The sequence below is a fragment of the Labrus bergylta genome, chromosome 3 (assembly GCF_963930695.1).
Source record: "Labrus bergylta chromosome 3, fLabBer1.1, whole genome shotgun sequence".
NCBI classification, from domain to species: domain Eukaryota; kingdom Metazoa; phylum Chordata; class Actinopteri; order Labriformes; family Labridae; genus Labrus; species Labrus bergylta.
In genome coordinates this window covers 30,843,096-30,864,828 of record NC_089197.1, presented here as the reverse complement: position 1 = coordinate 30,864,828, position 21,733 = coordinate 30,843,096, and the positions used below count along the sequence as shown (strand labels likewise).

At 39.0% G+C, this 21,733-nt stretch overlaps 1 protein-coding gene across 1 annotated transcript in view; it reads left to right on the top strand.

Moving 5' to 3' along the window:
* LOC109989353 (CUB and sushi domain-containing protein 1) overlaps window positions 1-21,733 on the top strand; it is a 197,989-nt gene that overhangs the window by 139,032 nt on the left and 37,224 nt on the right. Inside the window, exons 41-51 of the mRNA XM_065953146.1 lie at window positions 138-283; window positions 1,109-1,189; window positions 3,993-4,106; window positions 7,058-7,174; window positions 7,706-7,777; window positions 8,875-9,021; window positions 13,708-13,896; window positions 15,097-15,282; window positions 16,514-16,711; window positions 18,978-19,151; window positions 21,313-21,486. Coding sequence (XP_065809218.1) covers window positions 138-283; window positions 1,109-1,189; window positions 3,993-4,106; window positions 7,058-7,174; window positions 7,706-7,777; window positions 8,875-9,021; window positions 13,708-13,896; window positions 15,097-15,282; window positions 16,514-16,711; window positions 18,978-19,151; window positions 21,313-21,486 — 1,598 coding nt within the window. The remainder of the gene's footprint in view (window positions 1-137; window positions 284-1,108; window positions 1,190-3,992; window positions 4,107-7,057; window positions 7,175-7,705; window positions 7,778-8,874; window positions 9,022-13,707; window positions 13,897-15,096; window positions 15,283-16,513; window positions 16,712-18,977; window positions 19,152-21,312; window positions 21,487-21,733) is intronic.

Here is a 21,733-nt window from a genome sequence, read left to right as displayed (position 1 = left end):
GTATAGTAAAAGAGAAACAGGTTTTGTATCTCTTTAACTGTTGTGTGACTCTCTCCACGTCTTGAATGTAAAGCTTGATCACACTTTTAGTTTCAAGCATCAACATTTTTCTTTGTTGTCCCTCTCTACATTTTTAGGGACGGCCCAGACACGTCTAGTCCTCAGCTGGGAGTCTTCAGCGGCAACACGGCATTAGAGTCGGCCTACAGCACGAACCTCAAGGTCCTGATCCGCTTTCACTCTGACTTTTCAACCGGAGGCTTCTTCATCCTTAACTTCCACGGTACAGATACACACTAGAGCACACACTGTACCTGTGGCATAGATACTTTACTTTTGTTTGTTTGCACAACACCTTAGAAGAGCTAACTATAATCAAACTATAATCAACTATACACCTTTATTTTTTGCATTCATATTGAGTCAATATGAGTCTGTGTAGTTCTTATCACTATCTACTTTTTTGAAAACAAGAGGAAAGCCACAAAAAAAAAGTTCTAGAGCATAGCCTCTTCTCTTCCTTCTCTTGTTTTTCTAATACTGGACCTCGATTACTCTTCATAACTTTAAAGAATAAAGAACATTTTGAAGAGGAGGTCCTTATGATGCTCTTTCAGTGAGTCATTTTCACTGCACAGGAATCATTCAGAGTTGTACTAGTCTGTGAGTAGTTTTTTCTCCTTTTGGGACTTTGAAGGACCACTTTGTGATTCAGAGAGATCTATTTGAAAAAGTAGAATATAATAAACATGGTTGTAGTATGAGTTTTTGTGTCTTCATTATCAAAGACTGGGCCATGCATGTCTGTTGAGCAAAGAACAAAGTGGACACCATCACATTCATACGTGCAAAGATTGAACTGCACTCATCCTTCTAAACTCCACTGCAGCTTCACAAAGAGCAGTGAGCATATTTTTCTTCCAGTGTCTATTTATCTGGTTCATGCATATTATTTATCTATCAAAAGGTCTGGAAGTACAAATCGTCCTTATTATTAAGAATATGACTCTTAACAAACCCTCCGCTCTTACGTTAAGTTAGAAAAATATGTGTTGTCGACGTCAATGCTTCATAGGTGCCTTGTTAACACTTTTATACCTCTCTCTAGCCTATCGTCTGAAGAAATGCCCTCCTCCCCCTGTTGTGGAGAACGCCGAGGTGATCTATGAAGATGAAGACTTCCAGATAGGTAATAATTCCGATAAAGAAAAGCATTATGGGACATATAGGTAGAAGCTTCGTGACTGACACGATTTACTCAGGCAATCATAAAACACTGAAAATAATAATTATCGTCATAGAAACAAAACCTACAAGGCATATTTACTGATTAATTAGAATTTGAGTTAAGAAGCATACCTTGCATACACACCTCGGCTGATCTGCAGATGAAAAACCATTCTGTCCTGACAGGATGGACAAACTAGCAGATCAGGCTTACAGGAGGTCATTATTCTGCAGATTGTAAATGACTCCACTAATGGGCTACATTTTTCAAGATAGCATGCTAACGTGATACTGTCAGTGTTCATTTTATTTTATTTTAGAAGTGAAGCTGAGTGCAGTGTACCTCTGTATGTGCATGTGAGTTTGTGACACACGAAGCGACAAATTGAAAAATGTAACAAAAAGTATTTCATTATTCTTATCTTGTTTTTTTTGTTTTTTTTATCACTATTAAGAACTAATACCGAGGACTTGTGTAACTCTGGATTTAAAGGTCACATATTATAAATAAGTCTTAGAGTTTCAAAAAAACATGTCTGTGGAGATTCTTGCTCAAAATCCGCTCATTTCCTGTAATTTATCATGCCTACAAACCCCTCTATTCCAGCCCTGCTCAAAACAGGCTGTTTCTGTGTCTGTACCTTTAAATTCAAATGAGCTGTGTCTGACCACGCTCCTCTAGGGGGCTCGGGCATTCTTGCACCATGCCCTATTGTTTACAAGAAGGCAGAACAAACAACTAGCTGTGGGAGTGTCACCCACCTGAGGGAGGGGTCACTGCCCTTTGTGATGTCATCAAGGGAAAATCTCCAAAATGCCTGTTTGAGCACAAATTTTATTTCAAGTGGAGCAGGCAAAAGATGGAGAGAATGGACTTTTCTCATAATTTGGGGGTTTGTAGACAGACTAGTGACACATTTTAGAAACCAATGGTAAAGTGTATTTTGCATAATATGTGACCTTCCAATGATGATATCCAGAGTTTTCCATAAGTGCTGGCTTTCGACTGGTTAGCTGGACATGTGAACATTGTAACCTACCATCACTTATTTGGTAGAAATTGTTGTGTACAGTAGTTGTCTTTTACGGGATAAAGAGTTTAAATCACCTCAATCTGAGGTGAAATTAGCAGTAACATGGGGTGCACTGGTAAAAAACACAACGTATCAGTTTGCAACCTAAAGTGTGATGACAGCTTAATGATCTTTCAGCCTTGTCTTAATTCAGTGGTTCAGAACCTGTTGAAACTACCACAACTCTTTTTTTTTTCTTTTTCTTTTTTCAGGGGAAACAAACAATTTTACCTGATCTGGCCTTGGATAAACCTTAATATATTAACGTAGTCTAAAGTGTAGCTTTGCATGGACAGGGGCCTACAGCCATATCCATCAATTTAGAAAGTTGAGCTTTCTAACTTAGAGAAACAAATATATTTAAAAGTGCGTGGAGGAAAATGATTTTGAGTATTTTGTGATTAGCAAAAACAGTGCTAGTGAAACCACAAAGTCTTATATCATACAAACTTAGTGAACCAAGATCCTGTCTCGAAATATCACATTGAATATGTTCTCTCCTCAGCTTTTGAGAAAGGTCCATTCCAGGAGAAATAATCACATGTCAAGCTCTCCATTTCCCCTCAGCCATATGTTATGTGATTTGCTCAAAGCTTCTTACTCTTAGGTATGGTGACCTTTCAGATCAACGGGGGCTGTAATTTAGAAAAAAGCAGACATTTCATAAAACAGCGGCAAGATCAATTTAACCCTGCCAGTGGTATTCAGAGCCTCGTGGCTTCTGGCAAAGTATGTAATCATTTCTCTTCAGAAAACTCACATTTTGAAATGTCAGTGTTTTATGAATTCTGAAAAGTTGGATGATTTTGCAAAGATTTGCTGATTTGTTTTATTTTTTTGACCTCTAAATGACACACGTCCTGTGCATTAAATATATTTCAGCTCTGAAAAAACTTCTTCAGCCCTCATTTTGACAGAGGAAAACTGGTATTTGATATGAAGTGCCCACAAAAAGCACAACTTTTGATTAGTTCCTTCTAGTACTATCAGTATTCCAAAATACAAAAATGACTTCAATTATCGACACAATTATTGCAAATGCATTGTCACCACGGCAGCACAATGCCTGCACCTGTTCACAGAAATAGACACAAAGTGAAGACTGGATCTAGTTTGTGGTAACCACATAGAAATCTCTCAGACAGTCAGAACATTGGACAGCATGTGCTTTTAATACAGTTATAAATTCTGGCACTGTATTTCTAAGACGTCACAGATTTTTGTTCTGTTGGTCAGTCTAATAGCCAATTATACGATCTGTGAACAAGCTCAAGAGATGTTCACTGTTGTGTTGAAAAGTTTTAAACAGCACATTCTACACGGTGAGCTCGTGTTGTGTAGGCCTCCTGGGCAAAGTTTGAAGCATGCTAACATCTCCCTGACAGGTGCTAGACCGCCTCCCCTTTTAAGATCACAAGTCTGTCAAACTTGGCCTCTCAGAATGGAGCCAGAGGACAAACAAACATTTTTGAGGTTTCCACTTCACAAAGACTTTCAGTAAACCGTACGTTATAGCTCAAATCCTATTTTATTTAGCATGAAATAAACATAAACATAGAGTCATAAATCTGAACTTCAATGAGCTTTTTAATAGAAATAAAAAATCACGCTGTGTCCTTTATGAAGACTAACATCTGAGGCAAAATGTTTATAAGATTTAATGATCTCTAATAACTTCATGAAACTTTGCAGGTGACATTGTGAAGTATCGCTGTTTACCTGGATACACACTGGTGGGAAAGGCGGAGCTCATGTGTAAACTCAACTCCCATTTGCTGTTTGAAGCCCCGCCCCCAACATGTCAAGGTAACTTTATACACAATGAACATCTTCCTGTATGTATGTTTGAAAATCAGATTCAAATCCTTTATTCAAAGGGTTATTCAAAGGGCATCACATTTATTTTTTTAACATCATTCTCTTTAGATTCTGCAGAAGATCCAACGTGTGTTTAAACAGGATGTACTGTGCCACATAAATCATAATGTAAAATTGACGTTTAATCTAATGAAGGCACTGGTCGATGCTATAAAAAAATATTATTTGGAGAAGAAATTAGACATTGAAATCACATGAACTGAGACATATTGATTAAATAATGAGTTGAATTACAAAATGCTGGTAGATTTATATTGTAGGGCTCTGGTGATTCTTTTTTAAAATTCAAACTCAAATGTATTCACTGCTCTTCTAATGTAATTAACAACATTTTTTCATTTGATTATATTTAGCTTTTCCTGCGATGACATACCAAACTGTGTTCTGTGGAAAAGTACTATAAATAGATAGTGAAAAAACAACATTTAAAAAACTTAAAAACAATGTTTTTTCATGGTGAATCAAGGTTCAGTTTTTTCATAGCATCATGTTTAATGACAAAATAAATCTGAGAAATTAAATTGAAAATTAAACTCCATTGGTACTGACACTTTCCAATCAGCATGAGGAAAATGTTAGACAGAGGAACATAATTTTATTAATTCTTTATCATATTTGTTAGTAAAAGGTAAGCCCATTGTGTCTTGAATTTGATATCTAAATTTAAAAAATAGAGATCTAGGGAAGAAGTCACTTAATACAGCCATACTGTGAGGCACAGAGTAGCTCCTGGTATTTCTGAAACACATCAGTACTACTTCAATTTTCTCTTTGGAGGAATTTCTTTTTTTGAGTTACTCAGCCTGATCACACTGGGTGAACACTGTGTCCTTTCTATTATAAAGCCGAAGAAAAAGAAGGCAGCTCTCTTATACTATGACGTGCGTCTTAAGAGTACCTCACAACACTTATAGTTCAGCTTCGTTGTTATAAAAATCCAGTTTCCTTTGAGTCATTACAGAGGGAGCCAGAGAGGCTAATACATTGGAACATTTTAATGAAAGGGAACCACATGTGATTTAAAGAGTCCACCTGTCCTCTTTAAGCCCATTGTGACCTCTTCTATACACTCGCATGTGACGGTTCACAGAGGTCACGGTGTGGTTGGTACCTCAGTCTTGGGGTCAAAGTTCAGTACAACAGGAAATAAAGCAGCCAAAAGTCCTGTATACACATTTCTATTTTTTTTATTTTGAACTGACCGTGGTGCCTCTTACACTTTGTTCCATCCTGTGTTATTTAGAACTACCCGCAATAGTTGGTACAGCCTGTACTGTGGTGGTAGTAGCTCAGTCTGTAGGGATTTGGGCTGGGAACTGGAGGGTCACTGGTTCAAATCCTGTTGCGGACCACATCTGGAAGTTGGTCTGGTAGCTTGAGTGGTGTCAGATCACCTCCTGAGCACTGATTCCCCCCCCCCACATCAGCCCAGGAGCTCCCCCTCTCTGGCATCTCTCCATTAGTGCATGTCCATAGGATCCTGTTTCTGCATGTGTAAAAATGTGAGTGTATAAACAGAAATTTCCCCTTGCAGGGATCAATAAAGTTAATCTTACTGTTTTAAACAAAATAAAGAGAAAAAAACAGAACAAAAAGATGCTAAATAAAAGACAAAACTGGAATGAATAACATCACCTGATTAAAAAAAAATAGAGTAAATACTTTGTCAAATATAGATCAAAATGAAAAACAACATGTATCATATTTATATAGATATATTTTATCTTTTATAGATAAGATTTCTTTTGTGCCTTTAATGGAGAGATAGGACAGTGGATAGAGATGGAATTCAGGGAGTGAGAGAGTGGTGATTGACATGTGGGAAAGGAGCCACAGGTTGTATTCGAGCCTGGGCCACCCGCTTGGAGGACTACACATTAGCCATCATACATGGGCGGCACGCACATATATTTTTTTTTTACAAATTGAGGTCACATAGCTTGAAGTGTCACGGAAGGTTCATCTATCTGTTGTTATTGAACAGCAGTTCTTTGTGCTCAATCAGTGCTCGTGAAGCCTAACCGTGGACTGGCTTTTGAGTACAGGGGATGGGAGACTGTAAAACCATTTCTTACTCTTAAGTGTGGTTTTTTTGTGTGTCAGTTTGCCACGTTAAGAGCATTACCGCCACCATGTTTGGTGTGTAGACGGACTTAGAGAAAACAACACAATACACATGATATCAACACTGCAAAAAGCAGACATAAAAGCAGTGCCAGTGAGTTGCATTAGTACTCGTCCAAAGTCTCGTATGAATGCTTTTTGTGTCCAAGCCATTGCTTGTCTTTCATGAAACATGGGAAACGTATTTTTCCACCTTCCATAATGTTGCAACAGCTGCACTCAGTGAGTCTGTTTTTGAGAACTAGGGCTGTCTTAGAAAGAGCCAACTTTCTTTGAGCACTTTGAAAGAGTTCAGTTCAGGAGGGTATTTGAGGTTCAGTGATAAATGCAGCTAATGCAACATTATCCAGATCTTGCATTACCTTCTGCCCTTTCAGGACAATCCCATCATCCTCTGGTGTATCAGTGGCATCTCTTTAACCATTAAGTATCGGCACTGGAAAAATATAAAGATTGTCTGTGTTAAGTAATATAATTTACTTTTGGTTCTGTGTACAAAGCATTGTTGTTGTTGCTGTTCAATTCTTTGACTTCTACCCTTCCAGTTAACGGTTCATTTCTTGACGAGGCTATCAAAGGAACATGTTGTGGATAACTCAGTGTTTTGTACAGTTCCCTGTACTCCAAACGTAGCGAGTGCCATGTTGCACATTTCTCACATTTTGAGCAGAGACATTTCCATCTATGTGAAAAATGTTCAAAAGAAAAAGTTTCCACTGTTTTCTGAGAGTTTTTCTTTTTTCTTACTCATCCAGCTCAATGTCCAGCCAATGAAGAGCGGGCTTCATCATCGGGAGTGATACTGAGCCCCGGCTTTCCAAGCAACTACCCCAACAGCCAAACATGCTCCTGGTTGCTTCACATGGTTCCAGGTAAAGTGTGGGTCAAGGAAGTGACAATCGTGTGACTGTCTAGATATCTGATTGTGTGAACGGTTATGGCGTGAGACAGCAAAACCAATCACTTATGTATCATTGTCTTTGAATATTTGTCGTGTGTGCATGTTTTACAATGTGAAACACTGTCTGTATACACCATAGATTGCATGGACAATGTATATGAGTTCTTGTTCATGGCAGAGACAGACAGTATGCCCGTCTGCTCTTTAGGAACGATTATGCATGAAGTTGCAGGCAAACTACTGCACACTCTTTTGCCTGATGAAGGTGTGGTACTAGAACTTTTCCAATAATTGTATTTTTGCACATGAGATGCTGTGTGGTAGTCTGCTTGCAACTTTTTAATGGACTTATTCCTCTCCTTCCCCCCCGTCTTTGAAATAGATGTGTGAACTGTTTTTCCAATTTTTGCCTAAATATGCAAAAATATGTGTGTTTCTCTCTCTAATGCATGTGTGTTTCTTTTGGACCTCATTTGTAAAATAATCTTCTCTTGTTTCCCAGGTTACACCATCAATATCTACGTCGAGATGTTCCACAGTGAGAAACAGTTTGATGAGCTGGAAATCTTTGATGGTATACACAGCTTTTACTCTCTCATTTTGCTCCACCCAGCCAAACACACACACACACACACGCGCACACGCGCACACACACACACACACACACACACACACACACACACACACACACACACACACGCGCGCGCACACACATACTTCCATGCAGCTTTAATTTGTGTTTGTTTATGAAAAGTATCTCAACAGTTAATAAGATGCACAACACTTAATTCTCATTTGTGGTTCTGGGAATTTTCCCCCCAGGAGGTCTGAAGAGGTTGTGTAACAGTGAATTGAAGTGTGCAGATGTGTGTGTGTGTGTGAGGGGGAGGGGGAAGGGGGGTACTTATCTTTACATTCCTCATAAATTAATCAATATTTGATCAAAAGGAATTGCATATAACTTACAATGTTTTGTAAGAATGTTTTGCCAGCACCATAATATCTGTTCTTTAAGTCATGAGGTGTTTTACAGCTTTCTTTGTATAATAGCAAATGTCATAACAAGCCGACAAAACACAAATGAAATTCATGATTGGTATTGGAATCCACCAGCCGGGATCAGCATATATATACTACTACTAATCTATGCATCCCACACAGCTCTGGCAGTTTGTATTTATCTTGCCTTGTCCTAAAGAGACTCCAGCTCTCTTTATGTCGCTGACAGAAATTGCATCACTGTGGAGGAGGCGGTTTGTGGTTGTAGTGGGTGTTTTTCTTTTCTGAATCGTTGTAGCATTGTTGACAGGAACAAAGTGTCAATAAATGTCAGGAAAGCTGTTGATTATGGTTGTAACTTTGAAAAGAAAACTTTGAAAGAAAGGATGGAAGGAAAAAAAAAAAGGCCACTGTTTGGTTTACACAGCAGACATAAGGACAGGTGAAGGGTTGTGCTCTCTGAACATGAGTCATCTTTTAGGGTAACGTTTCTCTGGGAGATAGAAAAACTGAATTTGATTATTTACTCATCTTTACATATAAGAAAAATATTTCCATTTCCCAACAACTCTTCAAAGACCACTTAATAAAACTGCATGTTGTGTGTGTTTGTATGAGGCTTTAATAATATAATGTTAGCAGTTCTGAAGTGTCCTCCATTTGTTGTCGTAGGATCCTCGGGACAGAGCCCTTTGCTCGTAGCTCTAAGTGGTAACCACTCATCTCAGCTCAACTTCACATCCAAAACAAACCAGCTCTATCTACGATGGTCCACTGATCATGCCACCAACAAGAGAGGATTCAAGATTCGATACTCAGGTACGTCCAATTTCCTTCTTTTTATACTATTTTCTTCTGTTCATGGCTCCATTGATGATATGAGGTTAAACAATCCCCATATTTATTTCTATGTATTTAGAAGCAGCACGGTCTGATACTTGAGTCTTCTTTTATTGTTTTCCCCTTTTTTTAATATCAAAATTCAAGTTAATTTTATGCATTTTTTAGACAAACAGGTTAATGTTTGTTGAGTACTTACATTACCTCAAATATTTCCAACAGTTATCAAAGCCAGAGAAACCTGTAATATTATAATTGCAACGGGACGTGTCTTGTCAAGGCTGCCGCCATGACATAATGTTTATCGTTGCCGTGGAAACATCAGATGTTTCGTCAAGGACCGCTACATAAGGAAGTGGGAGCTGCTACTGAAAGCTGCTGTACTGCTGCTCTATGTTCTGCTGTGATAAAAATGTTGGTAAACGTATTCTCTTCCCTAGGTCGGTTTCGCCCGTTTGTCTTTATTACATCAATGCAGAGTTCGTTTTCGCGGGTGGGGTATCAGGGAGAACTCCCATCATCTTGTTGTCGTCATATATTGTTATTGTAGTATTGATTGAGAGCCCCCTGGCGGAGGAATCTACATATTGTATCTTTAAAGGTCACATATTATGCAAAATACACTTGTACTTGTACACTGCTTTTTTTTCTGACACTAATATGTGTCCCTAGTTGTTCGTCTACAAACACCCAATATATGGAAAAAGTCCATCCTCTCCATCTGTAGCCTGCTCCACTTTTCAGAAAAGGTGTGCCCAACAGGCCGCTTTGAGATTTTCCCTTGATGACATCACAAATGGCAGTAACCCCTTCCCGAAGTGGGTGGGTGACAGCTAGGTGTTTGTTCCACCCTCTGCGTCTACCTTTACTCAGTAAGCTAAAGGACATGGCGTGTCCTTGGCGTGGTCAGACACAGCTCATTTACATTTAAAGGTACAGACACAGAAACAGGCTGTTCGGAGCATGGCTGCAAGAGAGGTGCTTATAGGCATGATGTTTTGGGAGACTCTGAGACTTATTAAAACTTGTTGAAAAAGAGTGTTATATGTGACCTTTAAACATAGTTCATAAAGTTTTACTCATCTTCAGAAATCTTATTTTGGCCGTAGTCATTTGCGTGTGCTCTCATGAATAGCCTAACCATAAACCTTTATAAAAAGGAATCAATGCATTTATAAAGGTAGCTGAGCTATGATCATTAAGAAAAAAGAACCTCTTAAATGGAAATGTTCTTCTTTAATGCATCAGGCTAATTAAGAGACAAAGAATTAGTAAATCCAATCTGTTAATTTGACGTTTTGTTGAAAAATGAAGGTATAGTGTCTGCAGGTTCTTGCCAACACTGAGACGTTCAGACCATTAGCTTTGTTCATTTCAGGCAGTGAGGGTTTTTTTTTATTTTTTTTAGCTGACCCCTAATCACAGGTTTTAACTTTTGAAGAATTTGTTGAAGATGACCACCAATCTCAGTCGGAGAAAATACAATTTGCCGTGACACTGATCCTGTTTGGGCTTGAAATGAGTGAGTCACAAGGTCAGTCTCCTGGCTCTCCAGGGTGGGTGGAAAAGAAACTTGATGATATATGTTTTAGTTTGTGGGTTATATCAGCACAGAGTTCCGAGGTAACACTGTTGTCTTTTCCCTGTGGTGCTGTAATGCCCTGACAAAGGCAGAAATTCAAGGTAGAGATTTTTCACTTAGTGTACCCTCTACATACACTTTTAATGTGCTGCTGTGTCCCTGAAGTGATTATCAAAGCACATCATACCTGCTATACGATACGTTTTTTATCCGTACTGAATCAACTGCTTAAAACATATAAGGTTAGAAGCTAGGGAGTGTATTACGTCTCTGAAGGTCCACATGCTGAATACACCTCTGTGTTTTTCTGCTGTGACTATTATTGAAGCATTTTTCTGGACATTTCTTTACAAAGCCAACACTGTCTGCAGCTGTTAAACGACCTTGTAGCCATGTCCTTAAATGCATAAATCCATCAGCCCTTTTAAAAGGACCATAACCCTTAATGCGTCACGGTTATTCACTCAAAGATCCATATCCTGTCCATATGTCTCTGTTATTTTTTCTTTTTAGCCGCTTGAATGTGTGTAGGGGACATCTTAGTATTTAACTGTCATTGGTTGCTAGAGAGATCTTGACAAAAGGGAAAGCAGTTGGTAGGATTTTAATGAAACATTTGAAGTATGTGAACGATATTGTTGATATTTTTGAGTTGATTGTCGATTAGGTGTTTTTTTTTTTTTTTTTGCAAAACTAGAGGAACCAGTGACCAGGTAGCACTCAGATGGAACTTCCTCAGTTAGTCGTAGTAGCCGCAGAGCAGCCCTATTCAGACTACCGTTTCAAGCCGTGATATTTTTGTGGCGTTTCGCCTTCAATCTGTATCTCGCGGAGGAGTAATGGGGGGACGAAGTGATCCCACCTCTGTACCTCCTTCCAGGTAGGACCAGAGGTGTTACAGAGGCGAGAGGGTTTCAGCGGAACCAGCGAGGGAGCTAAGCACTGTGTATGTGACTGTGTGTCTATGTGGCGCTATTTCGGTGCCGTGCTTCCGCAAAGCTAAAATGCAATGTGAATTCACAACCTGCGACACCAATATTGCATCGCTGCGGAATCAGTTTGAATGTACAAAGGTGTGATGACGGCTAAACTTGGTCACAGCACTTTTTGCGAAAAAAGCAGTCTGAAAAGGACTGATGTTAGTAAGACCTGTGGATGCAGGAGAAGAAACAGGATGTTGGTGCTTTGTCAGGTTTCCTGAAATCTTCTTTAAATCTTTATTGATCTGCATATGTGAACACAAACATCTAAAATGTTCACCCCAACTGTATGCACAAAACTTTCCTGCCAGCCCCCTGGTAAATTTAACATTTGAACTCAGTGATGCTGAAGGGTGAGCTGAAGTGAGACAACAGCAGGACATATTCAAGAAAATTCACTGCAAGCGAGCGGGAGAGAGGGGCCGGTGAAGTTTATATCCCACGACTGGGCAAGAACAGACTGTATGCACGCGACTAAAGCAATCTCTATGCATGTAATGAAACTGCTTCATTGTGTTATCTGTCCGCCAGTTTGATCTTCTCCGCTCTTCATCAACTACATGCAGAATTTTGTTTGAAGGCAGCAATTCTCGTTAGCTTTGGACTCAGTTGCTTTGTCGCATTGTTCTTTGCCTCCGGACCCCCCCCCCACCCCGCTACGAGGGTCATGTGAACAAACAGGGGCATTCTGGAATGTAAGAGGTAATTTTTTTGCCCAGGAATGCATATGTGCAAACGGCACTGTTTCTGCTCTATGTTTGAGTGGAGGAGAATGTAAAGACAGCTGAGAGTTACGTCACGGCTGGGTAATGGTGTGACTGCCAGATGGCACAGCCTCATACCTGATTCTTTGATTTATACATTTTGAAAGTGACTGTTCAGTTTATCATCATACTATCCATACATGGACACAAATGTATTGATGACTACTTTCATATTGGTTTCTTTAGCTAGTGGCCATGGAGTATGCATGGGAACATACATGTAGGTGTCCTGATTGAGTGTGCTCATTCTTTGTCTTTGTGTCGTCTATTGTCCTGCAGCAACTCTCTGCTAACTGTCCTTCTGCATTTTCCTCTACAGCACATAACACAGGACGTGTGTTTTCACACCATAAGAAAGGAGCAGCTTCAGCTCTTATCTGATCCTCCTCTTCCAGTGCAGTCTACTCAGTCTGCTGTGTCCTCGTGCACAATAGGAACATTCACAACATATTTATCTGCAGCACTTTTATACTTCTCTCTACACAGCATACCAACATATTTTTCCAATACCTGGCTGGCCAAATAAAATCCCCCAGTGCACTACAGTATTAAACAGCGAGTAATTACTGAGATGACATCTCAACAAAGAGAGGGTCATATCTCTTTATTACAAATGTCAACTCCGATGAAGGATTGTCATCTTTTTACTGATTGTTTTCTGAAACCAAAGAGTGATCATTCTAAAGTGCAGTGTTATTGTCTGATTGTTTTATTGATGCAGCTAGAGCAAAATGCTTTTAGAATCAAGAAACGAGAGGATGCTTAATTCAACGGCGAGACACGGCATACTTTTGGGAAAGAGGGGAAAATTACACAGTGGCTATTTTGTCCTGAATGGGTTTGGAAGGTCATTGCACCAGTGTGAAGCCAAAATCAGGTGGAGCAACTACCACATCGGACAGAGGAGGGAGAGCCACGTGGCCCAATGCGACGTGGTGTGCTGGATGTTTAGAGATTATTCTCCATGCTTTTATACTCACTCCTAGGAAGTCAAAACACTGCATTACGTTGAATAGATTTTGTAATACATAAAAGCTTTTCTTGAATTGCTGTATGTTGAAATAAACTCCCTTTCTCTGTCTGAAATCCCAGAGGATACATGGGTGATCCAAATGCGTCTTGATGAGAGCTCCAGTGCTGTAGTGTTTTCATGTTTACCTTTTTCTCACAAAGACAAAAAAAAAATCCATGCAGCTTAACCCCCTTAGTCTCTCCTGCTAATTAATGTCAGCATAGGAAATTAATCGATTACACTGATAATTGGTTTCCTATGATCTGAGAACATGGAGAAACACTTGTTATTTCATTTTTCTTCTTTTGTCTTTGTGTCTCACCCCAGCTGCCTACTGTAGCATCAATGATCCTCCAGTCAACGGGGGCGTGGTCAACCGAACCAAACTCCGTCCAGGTAGCAGACTGCAGTACTACTGTAACCGAGGTAACCGCCTGATAGGTTCAAGCAATGCCACCTGCAGGCTCCACCAAAATGGACTCTTTCAGTGGGATACACCACCACCTTTTTGTCAAGGTAACATTTTCAACACATCCTCCATCATCCCAGGCCCTGTTTACCAATCCATGCTCGAAACCTGTAGGACATGAAAGTGGTATTTGTACTCCCCAAAACAAGCTCAGCACAAACCAATATTGGGTTTATAAAGAATGTTTCTACCTCTTATGTAGATGCAGGGTTCAGATAATGTTCAGATTTTGGGCTTACCAAGCTACACCAACTCAATAAAGACTGCAGTTTTAAATCATTATAACAGTCAAGATTCATGCTCTCTTGCAACAGATCTCTAAAGATAATCACGACTAAGGACCCTTTTAACGAAACGTAAAGAAGGCACTAATGTCTAGAGCCGACTCCACCACTGAGCCACAGCAGAGAGTCTGTCGTATCTCAACCAGAAGGTTGGGGGCTCCTGCAGCCAGATGTACAATCTATCCATGGGCCGAAAACACATATTGTCCCCGCTGCTTCATCGGTGGCGTATGAAAGGGATAAGATTATACTGAAGGACACTTTACACAGCAGACTCTGCCTTAAGTGTGTGAATGGGTGTGGATGGGTAGGTTGTGACCTGCGGTGTAAAAGCGCTTTGAGTAATCAGAAGACTAGAAAAGTGCTATACAAGCTCCATTTACCATGTACCTTTTACTCATACTGAGAAGTTTTTGGTAAAATTACAAACGTGAAATTTGGGTAAGGAATTATGTTACTTTATCTGATATTTTCAGGCATGATTTTGAATGATAAAGTTCAGATAAAAGGGAGGTTGGAAACTGAAAAGAATTCAGACATACCAGAGAACAAATGGGAAGAAATATGCACTGAAGCACATCTTGTTACCAACTCAAATACACAGAGGGAATTCAAGTAGAAGGTAATGAAGAGATTTATTTTCTTATGCACACCAGAAAAGAAAAAAACCTTGCGAAAATGGGCCCGACATTCTCACAAAAATGTTTGAAAAATCGTGGTACTCAAATTGGCAACCATAATGACGTATTCTGGACATGCTGGAAATCAAGAAAATCCTGTTCGAGGTTTTTAAGGCTCTTGAAACAGTATTTCATCAAAGTGTTACTAAGAGCTGTCCACAAGTTATCAGATCTCCCAGGACACATGTTAAGACCAGACATAAACAGGGCCTTGGTATTGAGTAATCCTTATGAACTAGCAGTATTAGAGGGATTCGCATACTTTCCATTTGTGTTCCTACAGCTGTCTCATGTGGGATACCTCAGTATCCAGGCAACGGCTCCTTCCATGCCAATCAGTACACTGTTGGTAGCCAGGTGACCTACCATTGTAACGAAGGTTTCCACCTTGACCCCGGTGTGACAATGACAGCAGTGTGTTTGGAAGATGGCAGCTGGAGCAATGCAGCCTCAGCACCAAGATGTCTGCGTAAGTACTTAAATGATGATTAAAGAGCATTTAAGAGTTTATGTCGAGGGTTACTACAGGTACTTACTACTCCTTTAGCTCTTACCACATCCTCAGTGATCAGAGCAGAAACTGTTAAATATAATTCATGTTGTCTCACTGACAACTGAGCAGTCTCAGTCTGTTTTGGAATTCTTTCAAACAGCGATGATATCAATCTTACAACATTTCTAAAAATCTAATTTTAAAGGTCCAATATGTAAGATATCTACTAATTTAAATCATAAATGACCTTACTATATCCTCAGACATTTAGGAAACATGCTATGTTGAAGTTCTGGCTTCTCTTTCTAAAACGCATCAACCAGTATGTCCTCCGTCAAAGTCTCAATTCTGAAATGGTCTGTTTTTGATTTGACCAGAGAAGTAAGCGGTGTTAAGTCAACCCCACACGGCTGTATTCGACGCCCATTGGCTTGCCAGGAAAACGACAAACCAACAGGTGTTGCTGTGATAGAAGCAACTGGTTCAGACACAACTGATTCTACCCGACCTAAAAAGCCTCAGCTCTAATAAACTCCACCAGCAGAAACATTGTAAAACTAGGGTAAATATTAGAGATGCTTTGAGAAATTGAGAGAGGTTAGAATGCAGAAAGGTTTCAAGACCGATACAGAGCTGGCTAAACACTGAAGCTTCAGTGTCTGCAACATGGCAACCGAGTGTTTTGAATTTGAAATGAATACATTTTGATCACTGTGATTTTACAACTTTTTCCTGCACAGGGGTAAAATTTTAAATAAATGTCAAAGTTTTTGTAGAATAGAAAAACTGTTGAGGCACAAATAAAGATTTTTCTAAAGGATGCTATTTTCAGGCCTATCACTCTGTCACCAATAAATGTGTATGATATCATATCCATCTGAAGCCTTAGTAGTTTGATATATGGTTATGTTTATTATGTTTAAAATCAAATAAAAAAAACAATTTTTATCAGTTCTAGATTATTAAGATATTACTTAGTGTTGGCATGTTTGTAAACCTCATCCATATGTCAGTAAATAACTAGTGTTAAGAAATAGTTGAACCTATCACTTTAAATATACAGTATATGTTTCCCATTTTCTTTCTGTCACACTGCTTGGAGCTGGGAGAACGCCATTTCATCATTTTTAAATATGCATATACATGAGAAAAATTACAAATAAACGACTTGAATCTTACTTGAATGTTTGAATGTATTGTTTCCTAGCGATCCATTGCCCCAGCGTTGAGGGCACCCTGTCAGAACACATGACCTACCGCCTACTCTCTGGTCGATTGGGAGAGTTTGGTTCCATGGTGATGCTGGAATGTTCTACAGGGTTCTATCTTGGTGTTGGGCACCGGACTCTGCGCTGCCTTTCCAACGGGACCTGGGAGGGGTCGGATGACCCAGCTACATGCAAGAGTAAGTATTAAGACAAACACATCATAGCTTTTACTATTTTTTGTTTATTTTACTTAAAGGTCCCATATTCTTCTTTTTCTGGTTTTATATGCTCTTTAGTGTGTTTTCCATGTGTCCTGTGCATGTTTAGTCACATCTATGTGCAAAAAGTCTGCGGAAACACGGCTTCTCCTACGTCCTCCTGTTAGCTGTAGCATTAGCCACATGTAGCGCTCGGTTCTATCCCCCCTCGATAAAAATGTGTCAGTCCGACGTCATTGTCAGTGTGAGATCACTGATCTAAGCCCATTGGCTCGTTGTGGCAAGCCCAGCAGCTCATGTTGAAATTTCCGAGACGTGTGCTGAGCAACTGACCAATAACGACCATCGGCAGACCAGTCAGAGCAGACTTGGCCCACGTGGGGTCTAACAGTGTGGGCTCAGCAGAGTGCAGCTGACGGACTCAGAGCAGTACATGAAAACAGACACTTTTTTTGGACTTCAGCTATTGTGAACGTACAAAAGTAGGTACATAGATTAAATAAACGAACCCCAAAAAGGGCAGAATATGGGCTCTTTAAAAAAAAAAAAACCTTCCTCTCTGACCAAGTTCATAAAACTCAGCTATATTAACTTTAGAGAGCATGCTTTCCTCCCTGAGCTCTCAGGATGACATATAACTTACATATAACTAGACAATAAGGCTGGAATGAATGTAAGAGGTAATTTTATATCTGAGTTGATTCGCATACCATTACACTAGACAGGTCATTTTAAAATTCTGTGGTGAGAGTGATCAAAATCAAACACCATTCATGGATAGGGACGACAAACCACTGAAACCAATAGCCTCAAACACAAACACAATGACACATGCAGACACACTTTCAGGAACATGATAAAATGTTAAAAAAAACCAAAAAAAAACTTAATCTGTCATAAATAAGGTGACAAACAACACACCTTACTTTCTTCATTCAAAACAGCTGCAAATGTCCAGGACAGATATTCTTCTGATGGAGTTAGTTTCTTATGAGCAAAGTAGAAATGTGCTTTCAGTAGTGGTGGTTGGCAATCACACCTTGAGAGGGAGATCAAGTGTTAACCCTTTAATCCATGACTGTTGTAAAAAAAAAAGCAGGGGGTAGGTTCTAACACAAAAGCCTCTGCTTCCTTAATGTGGGGTATATGTTGTTGATGGAAGAATTATGAGTGTTCCTTTGTTGCAGTGTGTCTTTGTTTCTTTTAACATAAGGGAACGTATTTAAAATAAATATTCAAAACTTCTCAGCAGGCTACAGAAAGTCAGTCACATTATGTAACACATGCCAATGTAAAAATTAAAGGTGTACAACTTGAATAGTTTCATCAATTATTAAGAATTTGAATCCAACATTTTTCAAACTAGGTTTTGTTTTGCTTTATTTTCAATGTATGTTTTCATGTTTTTTTCATGACCATTAGTTCAGGTTGACCTCCCTAGCTCTGCAGTAGCTCTGTGTGATGTGACAATGTAATCAAAATCTATTTTTTCATGTGGGGTGTGATTTAAAAACACTGTCTCTAAGGATATTAAAGGGGCCATATTATATCCCCTTTACCACCTTTTCAAACAGTCCCCAGTTCAAACATCTGTGCTGTGCTTTGGTCAAAATAAAACATGAATCAAGCACCAGAGGAGGTTTGTGACCCTGTATAAACCAGCTCTCTCAGAACGCTCTGTTTTGATGTGTGTGTCTCTTTAAATGCAATGAGACCCCCCTGAGTTTAGCCGGTAGACATCACTCCTCTGTAGAGAGAATAAAAATGATGGACCTGAGCAAAAGTTTTGCTCTAGGCTGGGGGTGGAGATACCAGTGGAGGGGATGTTTTAAAGTAAAATCCTAGTGTGACATCACAAGGAGAGCAAATTTGAAACTGAGCATTTTTCTATGTGTTGTAAGACTTATGCAGACCACAAACAAAGGACTGGATGGGTTTATTTCACATTTTGTGGGTCAGTAGACACTCAGGTTACCCAAGAATATGTTAAAAAACTCTGTCAAAGTGGATTTTTCATAATATGTCCTCTTTAAGAAAAACAGATCTGAGATCCTCTCACCTATATTTAAGCAGGTATTCCATTTGAAAACTAAGATAATGATGTTTACATTTGGGATGATGGTCCACAGACTTAACAACACAGCTTTCTTCATATCAAGATTTAGGAAAACTTGTGTGATGTGAAATGTCTCCAAAGTGTTAACACATGATTTTGTATCTTTTTATTTTATTTTTCACCATTTAGTCATTTCCTGCGGTGAGCTTCCTTCTCCACCTTTTGGGGCCAAACTTGGGACATTGACAACATTTGGAGCAACTGCAATATTTATGTGTAACCATGGTTACACGCTGGTGGGGTCACATGTCAGAGAGTGTGACGCTAATGGGCTGTGGAGTGGCGCAGAGACCAGGTGTCTAGGTAAGATCAATTAAAAGTGATAGAGTGTGCATAATGTGGTGTTCAGTCCGGGAGCACTGTGGTATTAATTTGAACTATTGTATTATGAAGAAATGACATGAAAAGAGTTAAACAGAGGGAATCATTAAAACTAGGAGGAGGATGGGTCTCTTGGGAATAAAATGTTGTAAGTTGCCATTAAGTTAATGGTCTCCTGAAAATAATATTACATATTTTTTTGTTTTTAATTTATAGAATCCAAGTAGATTCAAATTATATTTTTACACTTATTTAATGTTTAAGCAGTTTTTCATAGTGTTGTGCTTATGTAAAGGCCTGTAAGGCCAATATGCAAATAGGCACATCATTTGAAGATAAGCCTCTCTTCTATAGGCTGTGATATCACAGTTTCTTACACAGCTTGTAAAGAGAGGCCTGAGCTGTGTCTAGTACCTGTGCCGCAGATTTCTTCTTAGATTAATATTTAACGTATACATTTTAAACCTAGCCTTTATTAATATATGAGGTTTGTGTCCACGTAAGGTGTGTGGAAATTAGAGCAGAGATAAGTAAGATAAACTGTGCACATGCATCAGTAATTCAAATGATCTACTACTGAGACTTTTTTTTATTACTGCACACATTAAGGGCTTGATTTAGACCTTCACTGACCACAGATGATTAATCCTGATCTTACATGCACCCTCTCCTCTAGTGAGGCAGCCCTGGAGTTACATGCCTGAATAAGAAACCTTAAGCAGGATGCACATTTTGATGTGATGAACTTGTAAATCAAGGCATGCCCACCTTCACATCATGATCCTGAGATGTTATTGCTAACAAGAGTAAGCAGAACATACCCAAGAGTTGATGAAAGATGGAGTCATAAAAATCACACTTTAAACACAGATACAAATTAGGTACAGGCTGCGTTGCATTATTACACCCAGAACTGCACACTGGGTTTGGGATTTCACATTTTCCATCGGTTAGTCAAGGTGAAAAAATTATTTGAATTGTATTCAACTAGTAGGAAAAAGACAAACATTACTGGTGTGATTTTAATTTTGATCATTAAAAAGTTGGTCTTTGTGACCTTGTATCATTTTTAAATCCTATAATACCTAATTCAAAGCCTTTAGATTATTTACCACCCAAAGAACTGTACATGTAGAGCTCACACTGATATATATGCTGGTATTTGTTTTCAACCACTACAGTTCTTCATGATGTTCCATACATTTTAACTTAACTCTGATTTTAGGAGCAAAATGTGCCTTCACAACGGTTTTGAAAGGATCTCATATTCACTATTTCAGAGTGTTTAGCCACCCCTTTGTTGATAAAGGAGGCACAAATATTGATGATACAATAAACAATCTTTGATGATTATTTAAAGGAAATTATGTTTAGAAAAATGATAGAAATATCTGCATAGCATCAACAATGACCTATGATGAGTTCTTGTTCAATAATAAATGCTCTGATGCCTGTCAGAAATAATATAAATCATTTAATTAAAGCTATAATATACTGAGCCCCTGAAGTCCCAAAAAGTAAAATACATAATATATATATATATGTATAATTGATTTGTTTTACTTTTTGAGTCTTCAGGGGCTCCATAATAATAAAAATGACGGGACCCAGGAACTGACCTTGTGAGACACCAAAACAAAGGAATGAGAGTGCCACATGGCTGATTTTGTGTCTTAATGGTTTAATTCATATTGATTACACTTCAATAATTCTCCACACTTAACCTCTGATGTGTCTGCATTTTATTCACTCAGGGTTGAAGACATCATGAAAGCATGCTGTACTTTGAGTTTGAAGTTTATTTCGGACTTTAAAGCCACTGAGAGAACGCGGAGAAATCTGTTGAATGTGCTGATTTTAACAGACCATTATTATATTTGTGATTGCTGCATGGCGGGGGGACGGATTCACAGTGCTGTTTGTGACATTGATTTTTAAAATGCTGTTGATGACACTCCCCTGACATTCAGAAGTTTAAGTACAGCTTTTGTTCACTGTTTGGCAGTCTAACTTGAGAGTAGAAGCTGTAGAAGGTGTTTTGAGGTCATAACTACATGAACATTGAACCACAACAAAGAAAAGTAAGTTTAAGTCGTATTTTGTAATCCCCTGCAATGATCTCTGTCGTTTTTGTTTCTTCTAGCTGGTCACTGTGACTCTCCAGATCCTATAGTCAATGGCCACATTAGTGGAGATGGCTCCAGTTACCGTGACACAGTTGTGTACCAGTGCATGTTAGGATATCGCCTTATTGGCACATCTGTCCGGATCTGTCAGCAAGACCATCGTTGGTCTGGAACAACACCCGTCTGCGTCCGTGAGTACTTTACGATCTCAAAACCACTGTTGTTTATCCCTGTTTTATAATGATTTATTGTCTTTTCACTCAATGTGGAAAGCTTAGATGTTTCTTAGTAAAGGAACTCAATCACCTATGAAGGATTCAAATATATCCTACATTCCAGGAATTTCATCCTATAAAATGGTCTTTCAACGATTATCTCTGCAGTATTTATATGTTCGCGAAAAATAAATTATCAAGAAGAAAGGAAGGGAAAGAAAAC